Source organism: Sylvia atricapilla, chromosome 4, assembly GCF_009819655.1.
Source record: "Sylvia atricapilla isolate bSylAtr1 chromosome 4, bSylAtr1.pri, whole genome shotgun sequence".
Lineage (NCBI taxonomy): Eukaryota > Metazoa > Chordata > Aves > Passeriformes > Sylviidae > Sylvia > Sylvia atricapilla.
This window is the reverse complement of record NC_089143.1, coordinates 10,107,772-10,131,937: the sequence shown is the minus strand read 5'-3', so window position 1 is coordinate 10,131,937 and position 24,166 is coordinate 10,107,772. Positions and strand designations below refer to the sequence as shown.

Below are 24,166 nucleotides of genomic sequence, written 5' to 3'. Positions count from 1 at the left end.
CTTATTTAAATAATTACAATGGTGCTTAGAAAACTACTAAGTTTATGTATTGATTAAAAGAATTTCAAGAGCAGATACTCTCTGAGAAATAATGCACAATGTCACCAGGTTCTGTAGTGAACCTTTCTGTAACCCACAAAAAAGAGGCAGGAAGTGTTCTGTCATTCCAAAAGCAGTCCCCTTATTCACAAAGCCTAAGGCACCCTACAGTGCTAAACTGATGACTCTCAGGTTGGAACAAATGGGTCAGACACCCTTGAAGCTCTTGCAAAACATTTGCAGAAGTTGTTCAATCCAATTCAAAGGGAACAAAATCAGCTAATAAGTTTAGAATTGCTTTTCCCTGGGATGTTAATGGTATCTTTGCATAAGTAAGTCATGCCTGTACTGAATGCACCACATGTTACAGCTAACAGAGATTTTAATAACATTCTATCTGCCACTACAACCTAAATATAAATGTGCACAAAAAAACTTGTTACCTCTTTTTTAGTATTGCCTGAAAAAATACCTTTAATATTCTTAGTTCAGGTACCACACAAAGACAAGGTCTGTTATATATAACATAGTTTACATATTCCTGGGCCTGTCTGGGTACCACATGCTATCAGTCACAATTACTTATTCTAAACAATTAATGAATACTCCTTGTTTAAACCCGATGCCATCTAAGGAGATGCAGTTACCTGCTCTGTCAGTACCTAAAACGCAGAATAATGTCAGAGTGGGAATATAACCTTTAGCTCCCAAGCAGAGTCATTTGTCTTAAGTACCAACAAAAATTTTCCCTTTTAACCTAGAAGGTGAAAGCGATGACTGTCGCATTACTATTACTGGAACAGAAGACAAACTCCTTTCAATTAAAAACAAACCAAAGCAAAAAACCACCCCTAATCCCTTAAGTTTACTATAAACATACCTCTGTTTCAGCGGCCAGCTCATATTTGGACTTTTTGCCTGGCATAGTTCGAATAACATCAAACAGACCATCCTCATCAATAACTTTTGTACCTAACGTTGATGCCTGGAGCAAAAGAAAGAATTAAAGGTGAAGTCAAGTTACACTAGGATTTGCATAATTCGTTTCAAAGTGTTTTCCAGTAAAAACTATGACTGGGAACACAACTACAAGAGTTTATATATATGTATGTGTGTGTGTTGTGTGTGTATGCACAGAAGCAAAAACAAAACAAAGCCGTAAACCACTTGGCAACTTTTCATTTTAAAAATGCAGTTTACTGTTAGCACTGCTTCCTGTTGGCAGGGAAACTGGACATTACCAGTTAAGAGAGGAACAACTCAGTTTCATTTTGCCTTTGGCCAGACACAGGAACACACTCACCTTCTCACGTTTGGACTGGCCACAGTCTCTCCCCACCACCAGGTAATTTGTCTTCTTGCTGACGTTGCCAGTTACTTTTCCTCCATAACGTTCAATCAGAGACTTGGCCTCATCTCTCTCAATACACTCCAGAACACCCGTAATTACAAACGTCAGGCCTTCCAAGCAGTTTTCAGCTCCCTGAGAACAGGAGCATTGCAGAAAATGCCATTACTGACACAATGCTACCAGATAGCTCTTAACCATCAGCTATTTTAACACCTCTACCATGTCAAGTACCCTATGAAACTTTACAGATAAGATTATCATACCTAGCTAGGTAATAGTTCTAGAAGTTCCAATGGTAATAGCTACCAACAAAACTTCACACATTGTTTACCTGACCATACTTACAGCACTCTGCTTCAAGTGTAGCATATCAGTCAAATGAGTGACAGCAATCCTCAACTTTGAGACCAGTAACTATTTTTGATCATCATGACTTCCTAAACCAAGTTCTGAATACAAATTCTTTACTACACTTCCTTACATTTAGTCACTGCTTCGCATTACAATTTGGGTTTTTCTAATATATTCTTCCTACTGGGAAAAAAATACCAGTCTTTAAACAGTTAAGTTGATACTTATTAAACCACTTACAGCAGTAGGTCTACCAAACACTCCATGTATAGAATCCTGTGGCCAAACTCACCTGAGGTATCTCTTTGGAACCCAGTGCTTTTGGACCCTCACGATTCAGGAAGCTTCGGTAAGCTTGGTAATTGTTTCTCTTCTTTTCAGAGTCCTCAGGACTTATAGACTGGGTCAGGAGAGGGAAAAAAATTAATATACATATTACATATATAAAAACAGCAAAATAAACCCAAGCTTCACAGTTTAAGACATTTTCATGCACCAAAGGAAAAGCAAGTTCTAATGTTTGTTTTTAATCTATTAACATGCAATACTGAAGCTTGCTCTGCTTTTGGTGCTTGTGTTGAAGTGTTTTTCTTGTTCCTCTTAAAAATATTTCAAAAATGTGAGAGAGCTTAAAAAATACATCCTCATTGTTTATTGTCAGGTTTCTGTAAATTCGTCTATCAGAGGTGTACAGGCTCACTTAACTCAAACTGTCACTTGAAATTCACATCCTATTTAATTTGTGATCTACACTTACATAAAAGTAGAAATACTATGAAGTAGACTTAAAGAGATACTTAAGCTTCTTAATCAGTAAAGAACTGTTAAAAACTCACCTCAAAAGGAGGTGCAGGCTCTCCCTTCTAATTACAACAGTCATTTAATTTTCAAAATGGGATACTTAACACTGTATGATTAAAAAGTACCTTTTGATGTTGCAAATAACTGTCAGTGTTCAACAAATACAGCTCTCAAATCAGATAAAACCCCCTAAATTCTATTCCTACACAGCATATAAATAATAAGAAAAAACAGGAAACTAGGGAGAGAAATATAAATCCCTAAAACAATGCCACCTATCATTCTAGCCACAGAACAGATCCTCAAAGTCACCACACTCACATCAGGGAGTTTTCACTCACTAAGTAAGTGTCAGAATTCCTGCATTCTGTGTTTTCCAGCAAAGTTAAACAGAAGAAAGCACAGAGCTGATTTAGCAGTGTACCTGCAAACCATAATGAGCACTGGAGAACCTCAGGTCCATCATCTGTTTAATTTACACTTTGCCAGATAATTTTTTTCACACAATTTTACAACTGCTGTAAGGAAGGAACTTACAGTCTTACCATAATTCAAATCCTTAAAAGCTGCCCAGGAGATTCAAAGTACCAAGTTACAACAGTGACACCTATAATAAATGAAAACTATTTTCCTGCAAACTCCACTAAGACATCTAAATTAATTTTGATAGCTCCTACCTCAGCCTTCTTGGGAGAAACTTTCTCCTTCTTTGGTGGTGTCTTCTCTTCTTTCCCTGAAGCTGCTTTTTCTCTTGATAGCGAATTTTGAGCACCTCTTTCCTTTTCAGCAATCTCTTCTTTTTTACTACCAGATGATTGTGGGGATAAATGAGAGCCTTTCAACTGCTCAGATTTACTTTGTAGCTTTGCAGAGTTTGAATTCTTTGCTGTACCAGCTGACTCTGTTGCTTTCACTTGAAAGAAGGCAGAGGGAGAAGAGCTCATATTTAAAAATGTATCTCATTAATATTATAAATGAGTGCAACGCTTTTCAGTTTCTGTGTCCTACCTCTTTCTGATTGCTTATATCCTGCTGTTGTATTAGGGCTGCTGTTGATGCTCAGCACTGTTTGCTCTCCTTCTGTACCTTTCCGAGTCTAAATAAACACACAATGCCAAAGTCAGGGATGTGTGTCCCAAGCTACCACTGGGACACAGCAACACACTTCACTTAATCATCCCAACAGAGGCATCCAGCACACACTGCCTGATTAGGCAGGGCACCCTTTACTGAGCAAGGAAAACCTAGGGGGGAAGTATAAAAAGTAAGTATGCTATTTCCATGAAAATATTTGCCTGCTGTCTTTAATGCATTTGTATGGAAGTCTCAAAACACAGGTGTCTAAATAAGAACACTCCCAGCAACGCAAATCCTAAAAGCTCACGTTTAAAAAGAATTCAACCTTTTTCTTCCCTGGTGTTTCATCCAACATGGCCAAAGTTCTAGCAAATTCTTCATCTTCATGCAGCTGTCTCTCCAGCTGAAAAAAAAAAAAAAAAAAAAAGAGAGATTTTTAGGCTAATGCCAAACAAGTTCTAACTCTAGTATTTTTTTTAAAAAAAACAACCTTTAAGTGAGCACATAGCTAGAAAAAGGGTGCCCACCAGAGGCAAATAAATTTCTAGAAATGGCACTGAAGAATTACTTGTTTCCCCCAGAAAGCAAGACTAGTTAAATCTAGTGAGAAAAACTGATTTGTTGCACTAGAAACACTACTAGACCTGTATAAGCTATTTTCAAAGGAGCTTTTGTTAATATTTTTATTGTTGTGTACCCTTTTCTTTTAAATAATCAAACTTTAAAGGCAGCACCTCATGACAAACAGCTTGCAACAAGATGTAACTTGTTGGCTTTATCAAAACCAGTCCCAAAAGACAAGTAGTAACAATGCCTGTTAAAAATTATGTCTCCAGAATGCATGTTTTAGTCTCATTTACTACTAGCAACATAAATAGATATATTTAAAAAAAAAAAAAAAAAAACAAACAATCTCCATTTTGTATAATTTAACTACTGCCTTTAACCCTGGTCTTAGTGTCAGTTCTATCTACTTTAGAGAAGCAAATATACTTTAATTTTCTATTATTTATAATCATGCAACTGATTTTCTCTGATAGAAGAACCAGTAAGAACAAATAGGCCACAACATCTGTGACAGTTATTTATTAGTTGTAAAAAACTCCACCAAAGTCAGTTCATTTTTACTTCATTTCATTTTTACTTCACTTAACAACATAAACCTGCCATCTCCAGTGATAAGTGATCCTTCAGTTACCTTTCCTGTCCAATATGGTGCCTTGGGGAAAACCTTTTCTATTCATGAATATTCTATTCAGTAATGAAGTGTTGATTACTGCCAATAAATATTGACCATTGTTTCAACAAGAGAACAACAAAATTACTTTCATAATTGGAATCCAATCCAAGCTCTAAGATCCCAACAGACGATTTTATAAAACCAATATGCCACAGGCATTGTTTGTATGTCACCATAACAGTGAAATCTACTTTCCCTGTGTATAGTGAGAAAGGGAAAGGACAGTGACCACAAAATACAAAGCAGACTGAGGCAGAGATACACCTGATATAAAGTACTTTGATGCACAGAAACTCCGACTGTTATAGATAAGATCAGCTCAAATGAAAGACAATCTTATTTTTCCTGACAGGTTGTTTAACTTTCTAGTAGTGTGAAGTTGCATTCATTTACTCTCATCCTTACCTTCAGAGATGCAGATTTGTCTGTACAATCTACTTATTTCAAACAATACTCAATCTTACAGATATATGTGGGAAATCAAATTTCCCCAAAAGCTAGTCAATATGTGTAAATGTACCTTCCCCTCATATTAGTTCTGATTCAAACAGGAAAGTTTAAGGGTCATTCACATTTTTGTCAACTACAAGAAAATTCAGAAGACAAGTAAAACAGGTCATGGATGGCAATGACTCTTAATTTTTCACTTCAAAAAATGAAAAAATAGGTAACACCATCAAAACACTACCAAGACATGAGGAAGCAGAAAGTGAATTCTGTGTGAAAGGCAGGGTTATTAGAAGTACATCAGCTGCACAGATAAAGAAAGTCTGGATATAGAGAAAATAGATTAAGTGATAGAGTCTATTTACATAACTGATATAATTCCTATAAAAATAACTGTGTGAGCAGGTTTGCACATATTGATGAATTTTATTACACGTAACTAAGTATAATAAAACAGCATACCTGGAAAGTCCATCTTAATTTCTTAAGGGAAAACAATTTAAGTTAAACTGCTCTTGATATAGAGCATGAAATTTGTAGAGCTTTTACCTCTGAATCTTCATCAAGCTGCAGTTGCCTAGCAATGGCCTCATCATCTAGAGTGCTGTCTCTGCTCTCTGGAGGCTATGTTAAAGAAAAAAAGACCAACCATTCAGTTACCCCATTACTATGTCAATTATAATAATTTAATATGTATAGATTCCTTCTGTATGCTTCTAGAAAAGGACTATGAATGAGATATGCGACATTAATTTCTAGCTCTCTAACCTAAGCACTATTTAACAAGGCTATTTTCAAGGGATTTTATTATTCAAGACAAGACTGTGCTACAACATAAATATCTCAACTCTTCAAACAGTGCTGACCATCTCTGAAGCTATCACAGTTGGCTCACTTGAAAAATACATCAATAACAACACTGGGTATTTTTAAGTTCCTCCATACTTTACTTGGTGCTTTGTTATTCTCTGAACATGTGCACAATAAAGCTTGGGAAAACAACCTTCTGCCTCTCCTGCCTGCCCTCCACCCTCAAAATATAAGCCATCTCTTCCACTCACTAACCTTAGAAAACTTAGTGGATTTCAAGAAAAGTCACTTGGGAAGAAAATATTACCTTCAACTTCGTGCTATTTTATCAAGCATGGAAACTCTACTCCGAACTTGTATTTGAGGACCTGAGGTGCACACACAGATCATCAGAGCTCAACTTCCACCCCAGTGGTCATTATAAGTAACACGAGGTAGGAGCAGCAGTTAAGTACTTCCTTAGAGTCAAACTGCTCATTTTGAGCTGCCATCGGACACAGGAGCAGCCTAAGGGGAACATCATCAGTACTCACCTCTTTCCTTTTACTTGCTACCAGTTTCTTTTCTGAGCGTTGGACACTCCTTGTCCCAAAGAAATCAAGTGCAGAGGTGGGAGTCTGTTTCACTGGAGAGAGGGGCTTGCTTTTAGCTTGTGGTTTTACTTCTTTTTTCACTGTATTTGTTCCTGGACAACCAATTGCTGACGTCCCATTCTCCTTTGATTTCAGGGAAATTCTTTCATTGGCAAAATCATCATCTTCATCTAAACACAAACAGAACTGCATTACTTCAGTACACAGAACTCAAGTTCAAATAATGGAACTGCCAGGACAACTATTTTGGCACATTACATCAACTCAAATCCTAAAAAAATGCTACAAGCATTCAGAAGTTTTTTGAAAAAAAGTTGAGTTGCACAACACGCAGTATTTAACAACTTTAATAGCATAACTCGAGTCTGAACAGATTCAGTACTAAAATAACAACGTGACATTTGTTACTTGTGCTCATATATTACCTCTCAATTAGACAAGTTCACAAGGAATGCCTTCTCATCTTAAATGGGGGGAAAAATAAACAGAAGATCTAGAATCAATGATATTTGAACTGTCTCCTTAATTAATGAATGTAAAATTGTACTTCACATAAAATGTAAAGAGTTGTGCTGCTCAAAGGCGCATTTATTTTACTACTTCACAGTATTCATCAACAAAGCAGCTAATATAGGCTTTGCAGACATGTATTCTTAAGAATATCTCCAATATTACAAACCAAGGAAAAACACTAGAACATTTTCTTTACCGGAGATTGTGGGGTAAGCTTCCTTGTTATTTTTAAAGTTTATTTTTAAACTGCTCATCGTTTATGAATGTTAGCAAAAACATTTCAATGCCATTTTTTCACTTTTTCCCTTTTAGAGGTTCTGTGAGCTCTCTACACCTCTATACTTAAACACACTCTTCTTCCAGTACAGAAAGAAAGAAATAGAACAATTTCACAGAACACAGAAATAGCAAGATAAAATGGATTTTTCAGTTTGAAAGGAGGAGGAAAAGTAGCATCCACAGTCTTACTAAGAACTAGCCCACAGACCATCAAACAAAATTTTAATCTCTCTTTTTCAGACTCTTCTCTAATAACCAGGACACGGTCTGCCCAGCAGTGAGAGTTTGATGGCCATTTATTCATTCTGAACCCAAACTCTTCATCCAGTCAATCAACCAACAAAAAAATTAATAACAAGGAGTTCAAAGAGTTCTATGTTGTGCTGTGAAGTATTACTGACAGTTTTACAAATGAAACCCTCTCATTGAGGCACACAAAATCCCACATATCATTGCCATGTGGCTGGATTAATACTACAGCACAGAAGACAAACATCACTGGACAAACTTCTGACTACTGATAAAAGCACCATCCTTCTGAATTCTTCTACAAACTCAAAGTGAGTAAATAAACAGAGAGAAAATCCCCCAAATTAACATTAGACACACTAAAAAAGCAGCACAAAGACTTGACAGGAACAGAAACAGAGGCAGTTTTATTTGCATGTCTCTAACTGAAGTCTAGTTTTACTTTTCTCAAAATAGAGATGTTTTAGACACTCACCTCAACATATCATAAACAGATTGTTCTAAACATCTGGTTTTTTTAAGAGAGCTTAAACTGACAGCACTTATCACAAAAACATGCTCGTTTTCTAGCAACCCCTAATTTAAGTCCCCATATTTCTTTTCATGCTAAAATTTGTTTTCTTTCTACTTCCCTAAGTTTAGATGATGTCATATGTCTGTCATCTCTTTTTGTTGTTGTTGTATTCTAGATAAAGCTGGAGGGAAACAATTATTTTTTGTTTCACCTGTTCTCAACAGATGGCAGTGTTTTAGAGTGTTTTAGGCATCAGCTAGAGCTTGCTGCTACTGAACACTTACTAGGCAGAAGATAATGAGAACCAAGCAGGATTCCACCTATTGCTGGGAGAGAAAGTTCAGAGAGGGAAAAAAGTAACACAAAGATGCCTCTGTAAGGGAGTAAATTGGTTCAGCAGTTAAAATTTTATCCAAGAGAAAGTGGCATTTCAGCCAACTCAATTCACAAAGCAATATATGGAAGGGGAAATTCAATCCCAGACCCTCAGCTGACAGCAGCAAGTTTTATACAAAGCTAAAAGCTTTACTATTCTCAGTGCAATTTATTTTCTCGATGCAGCAGTGAATGTCCTGCTGCCATTTAGCTCAATTTAACATGCTATGACTTATCAGGGAGATTTGGACACTAGATGCTGTAGACTCCTAGTTTATGATAGTTTCAAGCCTGAATAGGAGATTGCTTATGTCAAACAAATTCAAGAATATTTTTGGTTCATTCAAATTTTTCAGTTTAACAAAAAAAAAAAAAAAAAAACAACGCAGGAGTAAAATATACTGTTACCATAATCAGCAGTTAATGTAGATATAATTACATTTATTTGTCTTAAGATGATACAAATTCTATTCTGCCCCCCTGCTCCCAGCTTTTCTTAAGCTAAGGACTGCTCAACCTAAAAAACCACATTTTTTACTATCATTACTGTTATCAGAAGATCTGTATGCAATATTGATTTTTTTCATTATTCACTTATAACCACAAATAGCAACAAAACCCAACAGGATATTGCTCTCCCTTGAGTAGAACAAAGTAAATACAATTAGATTTTAATTAAGAAATATATGGATTCAAGTCATTTATGAAGTCAGTACTACATATTATCAATAGTTAGAACTTGGCTTTAATTATGTTGTTTCAAGAAATTACATGATTAAAAGCATTTATTGACTGCAAGCAGTGTCTGAAGACAGATAAGAGACGTACTTATGAACAGTCACTGATAAATGTAAATAAAGAAAAGGGAGAATGAGAACATGCAAGTTGTCATTAGGAAACAAAACCAGCCTGATTATATTAAGTGGGTTTCAAAAGAGGCTTTTGGGGACTGACACTCAGGCTACAGTTTCATTCCAGGTTCAGGAAATTTATAAACACATCACAAATGCACCTGATCTCCAGGCATTCCCCTTATTTCAAGTACTGATAAACATCAACTTTTTCAGCAAAACCTTAACGCTTTTCCTTGAAACAAACTGCCTCCACACACCTCCTGCTACAGAAGTGAATAGCAAAGTTAATCAGCTGCACACTTCTACTTTCCTTACAAGCATGAAGGCAACCTTATCTACTGCTCTGAAAATGCCAAGACAGTAATACTATTGCTGCTGCACTAATCAGGTCAGTATTTCTCAACATCTGACCTGGAAAAGGAAGAAGATGTGTTCTTATTCATACAAGCAAGCCAAAAATTGTGGAAAATACAAGTGAAAGATTGGGTTTTAACCTGTAAAAATTGTAGATTAATTGCATTCTTATAGCAACTGCTGGGCAAACCTTAAGATAGCCCTACATGGGGACATGATCTTCACCAAGAAATAGAAATCAATTTCATCATCAACTAGATGACTTTTCTGTTTTCTTTCTATAGCAGAATATGACTATTTCAAGAACAGTACTTTCTGTTTACATTGATCCATTTTTGTGTGCTACACAATGAAAAAAATATCCTGAACATACACTTTATTTTTCCAGGATCAGCTCAGAACTATAAACACAAGAAAAGACCATAGATTCTAGTTGAGGCTTCTGGAAATCAAGTACATGTGACAAAAGGAAAGCTAATCATGTGATCAAGGAACCCACAGGCAGTGACAATCAGGAGATTGGTTTTAATTATGTTGTATGCAAACACTACACAAGAAGAAGGGATCTATTATGCCAGGCAATGTAGAAGGAGAAACTTCCCTAGCAACGAACAGCTGTCATCCTGGGGGTTTAAGAGCTATTCCATGACGTTAAAGCACAGCTGGCTGGCTTTCATTTTATATACCATCCCAGCAGTAGCACAATTATGTAAATAAACCAATGCCAGCAGGTCACTTGTAACTGTTATTCCTCTTCCTCCTTCCTATCCTCACTCTTTCTCAAAAGCGTTTCACCTGTTGATTACTGAATAACATCTGTGGCTGTTCCCTAACTGAGCCTGATGAAAATTACCTAGGCTGTTTTAAATGTAAATTCAGATCCTTTTAAAAGGCTTGGGTACAGGAATTACCTCAGCCAATCTAAAAAAGGAGCAATCTATTGCAGGCAGGGACAATGGCAACAAGAAGCATAGGACAGAGCCTCAGAGGGCCTTCAGAACAATGTATTTTATTGATTTATTTTTTCTGTACTGTTGAGTTGTTCATCACTAGAGAATATAATTCTATATATTCTATTTAGGATAATGTATGTATCCTAAATATATTCTATTTAGGATACAAAATATTTGAGGCATTTGGGTCCATATTCTGGACATTTTTTCAGTTTCAATGACACGTCTTCTGCACAAGTACTTAAAAGAATTCCTGTCCTACAGAACCTGCCATCTCCAGCAACAGGCACTGCTGCCTAAGCTAAACTGAGGATGCAGAAGGTAAGGTTTTTCTACAATCCTAGTACTGACTTTATTTACTTTACCTATGCATGGGTCACTTCTCAACACTCCCAACACTTGGCAGGACTGAGTTTTGTTCTCATCTTTTGCCTAAAGTAACCCTTTAAGAAGATTACCTTTAAGATAACCACTTCTCAAAAAAGCCAGCAAGTCTATTGCAACTCAAGCCCTGTAACTCCTTCCAAACAAGATACTATGTGTGATTAGCAAAGTGTATTTTTATTTTCCCCTCATTTAAAAAAGCTAGTAGTTGCAACTACATTTAAAAAATTAGATATACATAATTTTAGATTTTTAATGCCATTTCTCAAAAAGGTAACTGATTTTAGATATACTACAAACATACACTTTAAACCACAATTGTTAGCACTTGGCCTATATTGACATGTCAAGGTTCTGTGCTGTTATAAAATATAAAGCTTACCTGAATCATTTCACTTTTACACCCCTGAAACAAATTTACCTTTAGATTTTCCAGTTATAAAAGGTAACCTCAGAAAGTTGCATCTGCTTTATTTTTCACTTTGAGATAAAAAGGTTTAGGGATACAAGACTGAAATGCAGTTAACTACCACGAGTTAGACACTTAAGTGTCAAACTACATAGCCTTTGCTATCCTTATATACCAAATAAAATTGTTAGTCAAGTCTGTATGCTTAGTTTGGGATCATTAAAACATGTAAGAAGGGTGAATATATTTAAACCAAAGTAAATTATCTTAATCTGCAAACCCATCAATTATAACAACTCCTTCCAAATGAAATGCTTGCACTTGGTATAGAAACAGCTGTGTGTATTACCTCAGCAAGCAATTAAAGGGATCAGTCCATTAACTCATTCCAACTTATTATTATTGAAACTTTTATTCACTTCAGCAGATTACTTTCCTACAAATAATAGTTCACAGAAGCAGACCTGAATCCCACCATGCAATGAAATTTCATGTTCTGGTTGAATTGCCTGAAGTTACCTGCGTGAAAGGAATATTCAGTAATGCCATGTGAATAATTATAAACCAGGAAAAAAGGTAACTTCAAGCAATACAGGCAAGTACAAATGTGCTAATTTTTTCCAGCTGCAGCTCAGGCAGCTCAGCTTACTGAGCCTCTCAGGACACAGTGCTGTTTTCAAACAAAATCAATCAGTGTAGGAAAAAAAATCCAAATGTAAATCCTCTTTTTACATTTTGAACTAAGCCAGCAGATTAACCATATTAGGACTGGTTATTACTCTGGCAGCTCAATAAGGAGATCTGAAAGGGAGAAAAAAGGTCTCCAGCATGGAGAATAGTAACAGGCAGAGGAAAGCAGCAACATCTTGAGCTAACACAGCTACAGCTTGAAAAGCTGCTACACAGACTAAACTAAAATTAATTTTATTTCATGTCCTACCATGTTTGAAATACAGGCTGACAAGTAATTCTAATGTCTTCTGATAAATAAAGCCCCTTTTTTATTCAGAATTACCTTTATTTTTCAGTATTGCTGTCATCCTAATTTCTGTAGAAAGGAAAAAAAGACCACTTCTATACGAATAAGATTATATTTTACTTCACCCACACTTCTGGTTTACACTTACCCCCCTACTCAGAGACATTACTACTACCATATATTCACACAACACTCCTCTCAACTTTTAAGAGTTTAAGAGCACATTTACCATTATATGACCCTTATGTTGTACTGCTGGTATTCCCAAACCTAGCCACATCAATTTTAAACAGGCTCACTCCTCAATAAATTTTACATTCTCCTCTACAACACCCACCCCCCCACAACTCTTCAGAGGATTTCTGCCAGAACCCACCCTCATTCCTCAAATGCATTTCAAAACTCCCTTAAGGTTCAACTACACCTTCGCAACAGACCTTTCATGAAACATTTTAGAGGAAGGCTGGTACACACAGTACTATTTATCTCTTCCTCACATTTTCATTTAAGTATAGCATTTTCCATAAGTAAGTACAATACCAGTATGGCCCAGGAAATGCCAGTGACAGTATTTTATTTCCCCATGAAATATTTCAGTGAAAGACACGCTTATTCACTGACAACTTGCTGCCCACTTGGACCTGTGCTTGGATGTGGGCACTACTTGTTCGCCCACCAGTATTAGCACTTAATTAATTTTTTGTCTGAGGTCGTTTGGGTTTGTTTTGTTGTTTGTTTGTTTACCCATCCCCAATACTCTCTACCTTAGAAGAATCTATATTCAGCAAGGACCTTCACAAGCTATTCTTTTTGTCCTGTCTTCTGAGCTGTAAAGGAACAATTTTCCAGTAACCCAGAGACTACCACATCAGTTTTTCTACCTCTATAAATAATTCAGCCTACCACTACAATAAGACTTTTCTATATTTAAAAATATTTAAGCAATCAAGGCAATTGCTAACGGACATGATTACTTCTACACAATGTCTATAAAAGATTAAGTATTCACTTCAAGCGAGGTCAAAATTCTTGCTAAACAGCCACCTGTGATGAAACCAGATGAGGTTCAACAAACCACACTCACAGGTCATCTACAAAGCTCAAGGTTCCATACTTCATTAAACAGTGCAAGTATTATTTTCACAAGTAAAATGAACATCTGGATTTTTCCCAAGCCCCTAAGACTGTACTACCAACAAAAAAGGCTCTTTTTTTCCCCTTTATTGCAGTGCAGAATAACTTCGTTTTATCTTTGGCCATCATTAAACTAAATATTTATTTAGATTAAATGTATGAATAAAAACAAAGAGCAACTATTCTTGCTTTGTTCTTTTGCCTTTTAAAAGATTAACTTGTTCACAAAGCAATAATCCAGATCAGTCTACTCCTACACAAACCAAAAGGTTGATTTCCCCAAACATTTCTGGAGAAAGCTGCATCCCACAGAGATATAAAGATCAGCTGAAAAGAAATTTAAGCAACAATAGGAAAGAAGTTTCAAATTAAATTGAAAAATAGGTTGAGGCAATTAACTACTAAACTTCTACTGCCTTCTTGATGCCAAAAGGCTCTTTCAAACACTGCCACGGACAGAACCTTTGAGAACTGAGATTCTGACTTCGCAGCAAGTCCAAGCAGCATGTTCTTCATTTAAGTTTTCAGGGCCCTAACAGTAAAAAAAAAAGAAAGGACAAACATCTACAAATTTTGTTAGGACCTTCTCTATCTGCATGTCAATATTCCTATCCTGGTAAAACGTACTTATCTCAAGCCAACTGCTGTATCAATACCACTAAAATGCACTCAGCTTGACAGTTCCATCAAGCTGAAGAAACAATTTATAGAAATTAAATGTAAACAAAATTCAAGCATTATGTCTCAGGGTTATAAAGGCATTGTTTTAAAATACACTGTTAAATCAAACCTGTGTGTACTTAAGACTCTTTTGATAAGAGTAACCTTGAGCCAATGGTTTCTGGGGATTTCACTAATGACCTTGAATAGTGTTCCCATGGTATCCCTATGCAGAAAAACCTGATTACACCACTTGGAATTGCATAATAAACCTAAATATATGCTGTTTATTCCCCAGGAATTTGATCGTTTACCTATTCTGGGATAAATGCTTTTAAAGATCCTTTTAATTAGGAAAGAATTGTGGGAAAAACTGTCAAAGGAAACAAAGCTTTGAGTTAAAGGGTAAATAAGATGAATAAAATGCTATTCTGGAAAATTGAGCTCATTTGAATACTTAATATGATACAGCAGTATGTCAGGTCAACCACCTAGGACAAACAAAATAAGCACAATATATCTTCGAGATAGAAAAGATCCCAAGGAAGAAGAAAGGTACAGAAAAAAACCAGCTGAGCCACATTTCTAATGCAATGCTGCAGCAAACAATCTCTTTGTTTTAAAAATGCATGGCATTATTATAGGGAGGCAATGTTTATGTTTAGCAATAAACTTACAAAAGAAAAATACTACCATACCTAGCGACAGTGTCCACTCTTCCAAAACAAGTATAATAAAATTTAAAGAGGGATTACAGAAGCTCTACTAAAAATCTATTATTTAAAAACCATTTTTGTTCAAAACAGATTTGGATTCAAGTCTGTTAATTCAATCACAGTTTCCTCAGGAAGTACTGTGGCCAGTAAAGAACTCTACTCCAGAGACAAATACAGAAGGCAGAAGTTACAGCTTCAGCCTAACTCAGACTGAGTGCACAGGTACAGGCAAACACTGCAGCCACTGACAAAATAAATGTTTGTGTTGAGAAGTAAAATGAAAACTCAAGAACTTTTTAGTCACCAACATATCATGCAGAGATTAGACATGGAAGATTATATACCAGGTAAAATTATACTCCCTGTTTTATAATCTGCAGCCAACAGTCATTTCAAAGTATGCCAATGAGCAGCTAAACTATATTAAAGGTACTTCCTTAATTTCCTCCCCTAAATCTATGGAATTCTCTTAAGCAAGGAAGCACTGCCTCATTAAACTATATGCCTATTTAAATCAACCTAAGCCAGTACTCAACAACACTTAAGTTTTCACCCTGCTCCAGACTTTACAGTACCTGAGGCTAAATTTCTGAAGCGTTCTTGGTTAGTTCGTTTAAGAACATAATTTGTTTGCCTCAATATTTGGTTTTATGGTCACATTTGAGTCTATCAGTCAAACAATCCATCCCACTGTAACATAACCCACCCCACTTCAGGTGAACACGTAATGATATATTTCTTCCATTACCTGTCTCTGAAATATAAACAACAGGATCCTGCTTTAGAACTTTACCAAGTTTTGAAGTAGCTGCTTTTTTCTCAGGTGGCTTCTTGGAATTTTTCACTGACTGCACCTCCTCTTCTGAATCTGTGTTTTGACCACAACATAAATGTAGATTTCCTCCACATACACATAGGCTTTAAGTAACAGATCATATAACAGTTAACATCTTCACATATATTCAGCTGAGTGAGAAAAAGACTCCATATTCCTACCATATGGTAGGAAGGCCAGAGCACAGCTTCCCTTTTTAGCCACCATATAAATGACTAAATGAAAATTTGGTCAGAATTCAGTCTTGAGAGCATTATTTCTCCTTTTCTCTCCCAATACTAAAAGGTTAGAACTTGCCAAATCTCCAAACAATACCAGTATTTTAAAGGTAGCAGCAATATATTAATTTTGTACTCCTACTATTCCTCACTGCTGAACAGGAACTGTTTACAAAATTCAACCCACAAAAAGCTTCAGATGTACAATTTACCTAATCAATATGGCATGCTGATGGAAAAAAAAAAAAAAAAGGAATATTCAGAAACAATCGTGAACACTACCTGAATCATAGATGATTCTTCTCTTCTTTTTTGTCCGCTTTTGTGGGGAATCATCATCACTGGGTGAATTATTCACCTAAGTATAACAGTCCATTAGTTCAACCATTAAACAGATCCTCTCAGCTTTTAGTCAGTCAGACATTCAAATTTATGAGTTTCAAACAAATTCTAACAGAAATTATTTATTTTCCAGTATTACATTTACAAATAGTCTTGTGCTAACTTCTGCATGAGAAGGGGAAAGATGCAGCATGAAGAAAACAAGGAAGAATTTCCACATTGAAATTACACAGTCAGAATACTTATTTAAAGTAGCATGTTATTTCTAAACTGTTACGTTTCACATTAAACATTGCATCGTATTAGAAATTCTTCCACTCTTTAAGTGATTTTAAAACTAGCTTTGGCCATTGCTTTCTTTTTTATACAGCTCGGATGATTAACATGTAAAGTAGTCTGAAACCAGAACAAATCTAGTTTTAATCTGCCATTTTAAAGAATTTGGTCTTTGCAGCAAGTTTAGAGAAGTGATCCCAACAAACACAATGGTCATGTTTCCTGCACAGGTGTTTAAAAAACTGGTCAGCAGGCACTACACCTCAGACTTTTACCTCATTTGTAAGCATGACACCTTTATGATATGTCTACATCTACTGGGCACAAACCTTGGGTTTATTAGACTAAAAATTACATTGGCAAACCTAATTAGAGAACTATGGCCGAAAGTCAGAATCACTTAAAATACATCAGATGTTTCTTACACTAGCACCTAACCGTAAAAACTTCTACCTACCTTTGTCCTACAAACCAAATTTTTTAAATTAGCAATTTTCTTCACCTCTACAGTTTTGCTGCTAGAATTTAATTTTAAGTGGCAGTTTCCTGCCATGCCTATAAAAACAACTGACATATAATCTGTAATTTTAGTATATGAGAAGAACTATGACTTTAAAAAATGTTAGATACACAAACAACCCAGCAACAGAGAAATTAAACCAAGCACTTCATAAACATGAAAAGCAAAACTAACCTTAGTTTCCTTCTCCCTTTTCTTCCCACCTGAGGGTCCTTCACCATTTTTAATTTTTTCACTCTTTTTCACAGTCTCACATTCCTGTCGCTTTCCAGAAGGTACAACAGTCAAGAATCTCCGGATATCCTAGTCAAAGGGAAATGAGATTTATAAATTTTTAAATACAGACAGCTCTTCACACTACAACATAGCAGTGCACTGAAGGTACCTTCTCAGCAGCTCCATTACAGTTATTGATTTTGAAATTCTGTTTACAGTTCAGAAAACAAAGCCCAGATAGTTTAAAAGTAGCTACTTAGACACCCACATCACCTGACTCTAGTCTGTGAATCACGAAAAAAATTATTTTTTCCTTAGCTGGGCATCTTCACCAATACATACTGCAAGACAAACTTCCAGCAGCAATGAAACACCATGACTTAAGACGGATGTACAAATAGATTTTTTGTTTCTGATTAATTATCGCAAACCTAAACCAAAGTATTTCTACAGTTAAAAATATTAACACAGCTATGAAGTAGTGTCCCACATAGAAAGAAAAGGACCAGGAGCTTGAAACAGTGAAGTAATGGTACATACTGCATTCTCCACCTTCCCATAAATTTTTAAGACAGTAACTTACACCTCACTAAAAATCTAGCCAGCAAGATCTATTTTCTTACCTTATTTTAGTACCTGACCACAATACAGCCATAACAAGCTTTCTAAGCACGTAAAATCAGCAGCTGGAGCTTAAATTTTAGAAAATCACTACTGTACACACAAAATCACATCTTACTACTCTTTTAAAAATCTAGCAATCCAGTTTTACTAAAAGAATTTGAGAACAGAGATACCTGGCTGGTATCACTAGCTCCAGGTTTAGCAGCCATGTTAGAGAAAGGAAGTATCTCCTGTGACCTAAATCAAAGACAGCAGTTAAAGGATGGGGCTCAGGACTCCACTATAAACAGCTGAGAACTATTCCCTATCATGGAGTTCAGCTGGCACTTCTTTATCATTACAGGGAACTACAAGTAAAGGAGTACATTCTGAAGAAACTGGCATCAAGTCTGATTGATGAGGGGTTTTTGAGGCTCTTTTTCTAACAGTCAACTCCTGTCAGTTTGGATTTAGGGCTTAAAATCAACGGAACGTGTAATTTGAAAGTATAAACACAAGACGGAACATGTATAGATTTATTTAGTGAACATAAAACAATTTTCTAAATTGAAAATGTCGTTTCCCATGAAAGTTTAGGCTCTTTGTGTTTTAATTGCATATATTAATATGGATTCAGCAAATGGCAGATTGAAAATCATTCTTCCTCAATGTAACTTCACACTTTTCCATCCATGGAATTCGTGCCTTGAAGCATAGATTTTCAACATTCTACTATTTTACATATATTCCTACAATATAAATGCAGTACTATATTAAACACTGAAATTTTGACTGCCAATACATATAGCTAATAGGTCTGAAGACAGCATCTATTTAAAAAGTCTCCAAAAAGATATTTGGACTTAATTGCCCAATTACACTCATTATTACTGACTTCTTTTTCATCTTAAGGTGACATAGGCAAGAGAAAAAAAAGTCTCATTAGATCCTTTATGTAGTAAAATAATTTAATTACTTAATACAACACTGAAAATAAAGTGATTTTAAGGTTCTCTCTTTTTTTTAATAGTTATTACTTTAAAGCTTAAAATACTTGAGGATTTAATTTAGATCAACAGTAAGGCTCTATTCATTCTACTGTTTTCACTAAAAACTGTTAACCAAGTTAACAACCTCTGTGCTACTTGGAAAATGTTACATGAGGGAACATTAATACATCCCAAAATCACAATCACCAAGCTTGTACACCTTAAAAGTGGCAGTAAGGAATACATATTAATTGGTTACTCCAGCTTAAAACCCTACATCTGCTTGAACTTATTTCTAAAGCTTTTCAGCAAAAGGCCTTTCCAAAGGCTTTTAAGCAAGATTTATTAACCACTACTTTTCCTCTAACTTGATCTTGAGTTTGGATTCTGGTTCTGGAACCAGTGTACATAAGTGATTTATGTACACTTATGTACACTACAAAAATTATGTACATAAAGTGTACATAATTCTGGCAAAAGCTTTGCAGAACCTTTTGGTGTTTTGAGAAGAGGCAATACTATTAGAACTCTTAAAGATTTATACAAGGTTTATGAAATGCAAACTTAAAATACACAGCCCTAAGCTACAAAGGAAGATTGGCATCTATGCAGTCTTCTTCAATATTCTGCTATAAATTCACCAGTCCTCTTCAGCTATCCTGCTCCCCAGAGGAAAAGGTAACACTTGCTGACATAACACAGCGAATAGGGAATTGCTTGGGAGAAAAGTATGCCTCAGGGCAACAATAAAGCTACCTTTCAGTGAAGCTTTTATCCAAGAATCATGAAACAGATTTTTTATGTTTTTATAAAGATGTGCCAGAGAAATTATTAATTCATTGCATAACTAACTGCAGAAACCAAGCCACAGAGGTATCTATCATGCAAGCTTAGATCCCAGACATGACCACTTTCCTCCATCCTGGGCTTATTTAACATACTCTGACTGACCTTCCTATCGGTATCTTATGCCATCCATACATATATAGGACCACCAGGTGGAAAATCTGTGTGTTCACCTTTTATCTACGCTCGTTCCAATGAGGAAAGGCTGGAACTGTCAAGTTTCCTTCCTCTCCAAAACCACAGCAATATGCCCTGTGTATCCTGGACATACTCACCAGCATGGCTGTTCCCTTGCCCACAAGGCTAAAATTAACAGGCAAGGCTATTTTGGTGTGGCTCCCCAGGGCTGCTCCAGCAGCAGCACCAGCAAGGGGTAACTTTGAGCAGACCCACCTAGGTAGGAGTTGTAACTAAGAATGTCTGATCACCCTCCCTTGGTTAGAGGGGCATCTGAAGGCCTGAAAAGCTGGCTCCTGCTCAGCTTAGAGTTGCAGCCTGGCATAATTAATTACTGTGGTCTTCTGTTACAGTGTAAGATGGAGGATCTGAAGCAGTTTCCAGAGCAGGCAAGGACTAGATGGCACTGCCATACAAGTTTTCTCTTCAAAGATTTGTATCTGTCTATTGGGGAGAGTAACACAAACAGAAACTGAAACTCATTTATTCGACAGGACAAAAACTGGTAACCCAAAGAGTGTTTTTACAAGACCAGTGTCCAGTAAGGCAGAATATTTTCCAAAGTAACATCATATAATCCAGTCTGCACCTCAAAACACAAGATGGAAAACTGAACTTCACCAACTAGCTCAATGACTGCAGCAGAAAGTAATGCACCTTACTTCAGGTACTGTGTGTCTCAATGAGGGCCTTACATCAAAACAATCACATTTCTTTCCATCTGTCTATTTCGGCGCAAGTTTTGACCACATATGAGCTCTGACACTTGGCACTTTCAGAACAACTGCACTAACTAAAATCATACTTACACTATCACTTCAGTGAAACCAGTAATACCTGTTTGGATAACTACACTTAATGAACAGTTAGATACTGATAGTGGTAACTGCAGCAGTTTTTCAAGCAGTATCACAGTTATAAGTGCATCACAGCTGATGCTCCAGCCATGAGTATCCCTCTCAGCAAAAGGAAACTTAAGAAACCCCTATTTCTGGGCATTCATTCCCTCAGGTGTATCACTGTAGCTCGCTGCTTGTGAACTGGGTCATGGCCACTAATCTGGGTGAAAAAACAAATCCCTTCTAATACAAATCAGTTTGTTGTGTAACTCTGCACACATCAGTTCTGCACAGCTGAGAATATGCTGCAGAATCAAGCTACCAGAGGCTACTCACACTTGACACTACACCACAAAAGTTTGCAAGGGTGTGACACTGACTTGCAATATGCTCGTGTTGTCACTGCACAAGCAGAACAGGCTGCACCATTAACAACATCACTGTACTTTTGTCTCTATTTCCACAGCTGCAGCAGAGATGGTTGAGCAGCCACTTCAGCAGTGAAAAAGGAATGGGATGAGGCAACTTTTACACTCGCCAAAATGATGGTTGTCTTCATCCCTTCTAAGACAGGGCCAGACACTGTGAGATGCGTGACATTCAGAAGATCACGCAGAGGGAGAATGCCTTTGTTCTGGGAAGGTGGGAAAGGAGGAAGCAAGCCTTCCCAGAAGATCAGTTTTCTAAAAAGGTGATAGCAGGGACACAGGAGAGGCAGATTTGTCCTTCCATATAAATTTGGAGTCATCGGCCAGCCCAAAACAAACCATGAAAATATCACATTTTAATAGTGCCAGGAGCCTTAGTGCTGGCAGACCTCTGTCGGTACAGTAGAAGACTCAGATTGTATCACCCACCATTGCAGAGCACCAGGTGTAAGTTACCAACAAGCTTAAACTCTTTGGAGAGTCCAAAACTAGAGTTGCACGTTAACTTGCAAAATGACATCTGTAGTTAAGCCAGTAAAAAATGTGCACAGAGGCTCCATCTGAATAAAAGACTTCATCTCTGAGCCAGAAATGAAAAGGGGATACCATCTTATGGTGACTGCAATAGGTGAGCAGCACTTTGGAAAGCACAGGAACACGTGTACGTTTATATCTAAAATCTCTTTGCATCCTACGGAGGGTTGCATCATTATCTATAAACAATTGTCTACTTCCAGAACTTTCAAGCTCTTTCCTTCCCCCATCGAATTGTTTTTCTGTAAATACTCCGCACCCTCCAGCTCGGCATCAGAAACGCCTCGTGTGCCTGCTGGAGTTAAAGGAAGAGGTCACGCTCCGGCGCACCGCTTCTACAGAAGGTTTGCTCATCCGCATTCCTTCCCCGGACGGGCCCACGGACCGCGCCCTCCTCCCCACCCGCTTTCGGGGAAAGGGAAACTGGAGAGGCTCAGCCGCATCCCCCCCCGGCCAAGGGCATTTCCTCGGCCGCGGGTTCGTGGGAAGCCTCGGTCCCCGCGGTCGGGAGCGGCCTCTCCGCCGGGGCCTGTCCGGCAGGGCTCATCGCCCATCCCGCGCCGGGCCCCGCCGGCCTCACAGCCTGCCCCGGGGCCGGCGGGACCCTGCGGGACCCTGCGCCGCCCCCGCCCCGCACGCCCCCGGCCCGGCGGGGAGCCCCTCACCATGGCGGCGGCGCGGTGCCTGTGCCTAGCGGGACGCTCCCGGTTCCATGCTCCCGCCTTCGCGCCAACTCCCGCGGCCCGGCGCGCAGCGCTGCCGTCACCGCCGCGACGGGCGGGGCTGCGGGCCGGGCGGGGCGGGCTCCGGGCCGGGGCCGTGCCGGGGCTGCCTCCCGCGGGCTGTGGGCCGCCCCTCTCCGCCCTGTGCCCGTCCGTGGGGCCGCCCCTCTCCGCCCTGTGCCCGTCCGTGTGCCGGCGGCGGCCGCTCCGTGAGGCCTCGGGGGTTTAACCGCTGCGGCCCCGGCGGGAGCCGGAGCGCTGCTGCTGCGCCTCGGAGTGCAGCCGTGTGCTCGGGCACCTCCGGCAGAGCCGGCAGGCTGAGCTGCTGGGTGAAAACACAAGAAAGCAGTGCCAGGCCTCCATGACTTTTATTCTCTTTATAGGGCCCTGAGGCGAATGCAGCGCCAAGAGCAGGCGGGCAGGCAGCCCCGGCTGAGCGCAGCGCTGAGAGGCATGTCCTGGCCATAAACATGAACAGTCCGCTCCTTCCCGGCTGTCGGGGCGTCGGGCTCTGGTTCCTCTAATGGCACTTGCTCCCGTGCGCTGAGGCTGGGGAGAGCTCGGGATTTAGGAGTCCAGGAGAACCCGGGGAATTAATTAACGCTGTGTCTTCTCCTACTGACTGCTTCGTTTTCTAATTAATTTCTGATGAAATCTGTATTTTCTTCCACTGGACCCACTTGCCGAACCCTGGAAGGGGATAAACTTGGTCAAGCCAAATAAAAACAACTCCAGTCTCGTGTTGTCTGCTGTTTAGATTCTGTCAACCTACTGATTTGCTAGTTATTGTTGGACTTCGAGAAGAATGGAGAGGACAAACTGAGTTTGTGACGTTACAAATGTTGCAGGTGATTTAGGAGACCCTTCATCAAAAAAATCCAACCCGAGAGCTCGATTTGTACTTGTCTCATACTGCAATCCCTAATGCTGTCACTTGTGTTCCCTCCGTGTTCACTGTCTACTTGGTGGCGTGGTCTCATTCCAGATAGCTGCTAGTGATCCCGGTTACCATTCCCGTTTAATTCCTGAAACTGGACTTGAAGTAATTTTAAGATTCTCTTTGTACAGAAACTGCTACCGTTCCTTTATGAACACACGTGATGCTGTGTATTTTCAGCATTAGCATAACTTGTGAATTCGGGTTTCTGCATAAGGAACACAGGGAGCAAGTAAACACAGACCCACAGCACAGGCTGTGCTTTTTGGCCTGTTTTGCAAGTTATTCCATATGCACTCAACATGATGGCTATGCAAACAAAACCGATAGTGCTTTAGAAAAACATCTCCAGTGATAAGTTTGTATTTACATATTTAATTCTCGTTATGTAACTTTGAAAGCTGTGCCTATTCCTGATACCAGAACTAAAGATCAGTTAAAATGGCTGACATTCGTAAGAGCCAAACTGTTCAAATAATGCTAAAAGAGTTATTGCAGGTGGTTATCTCTGTCTGTGGTTGATAAAGCTACCTAGAGTGACATCCAGAAGAGGAGTATCTGTGGGTTTGTGACATCTTCATGTTTCTTGGAAGGCAAGAGTT

The 24,166-nt window shown here is 38.3% G+C and overlaps 1 protein-coding gene across 2 annotated transcripts in view; it reads right to left on the bottom strand.

Annotated features, from left to right (window-relative positions):
* RFC1 (replication factor C subunit 1) overlaps positions 1 to 22,654 on the bottom strand; it is a 32,841-nt gene extending 10,187 nt beyond the window's left edge. The window contains exons 1-12 of one of the 2 annotated variants that reach the window (XM_066317105.1): positions 22,571 to 22,654; positions 17,448 to 17,576; positions 16,418 to 16,493; positions 15,831 to 15,950; positions 6,650 to 6,879; positions 5,856 to 5,930; positions 3,945 to 4,022; positions 3,551 to 3,638; positions 3,220 to 3,455; positions 2,034 to 2,141; positions 1,343 to 1,522; positions 920 to 1,024 (exon numbers count right to left, since the gene is read on the bottom strand). In XM_066317105.1, the coding sequence (XP_066173202.1) occupies positions 920 to 1,024; positions 1,343 to 1,522; positions 2,034 to 2,141; positions 3,220 to 3,455; positions 3,551 to 3,638; positions 3,945 to 4,022; positions 5,856 to 5,930; positions 6,650 to 6,879; positions 15,831 to 15,950; positions 16,418 to 16,493; positions 17,448 to 17,576; positions 22,571 to 22,573 (1,428 nt within the window). In that variant the 5' untranslated portion in view covers positions 22,574 to 22,654. The remainder of the gene's footprint in view (positions 1 to 919; positions 1,025 to 1,342; positions 1,523 to 2,033; positions 2,142 to 3,219; positions 3,456 to 3,550; positions 3,639 to 3,944; positions 4,023 to 5,855; positions 5,931 to 6,649; positions 6,880 to 15,830; positions 15,951 to 16,417; positions 16,494 to 17,447; positions 17,577 to 22,570) is intronic. The other variant, XM_066317106.1, reaches the window with a different exon arrangement.
* Positions 22,655 to 24,166: the final 1,512 nt, after the last annotated feature.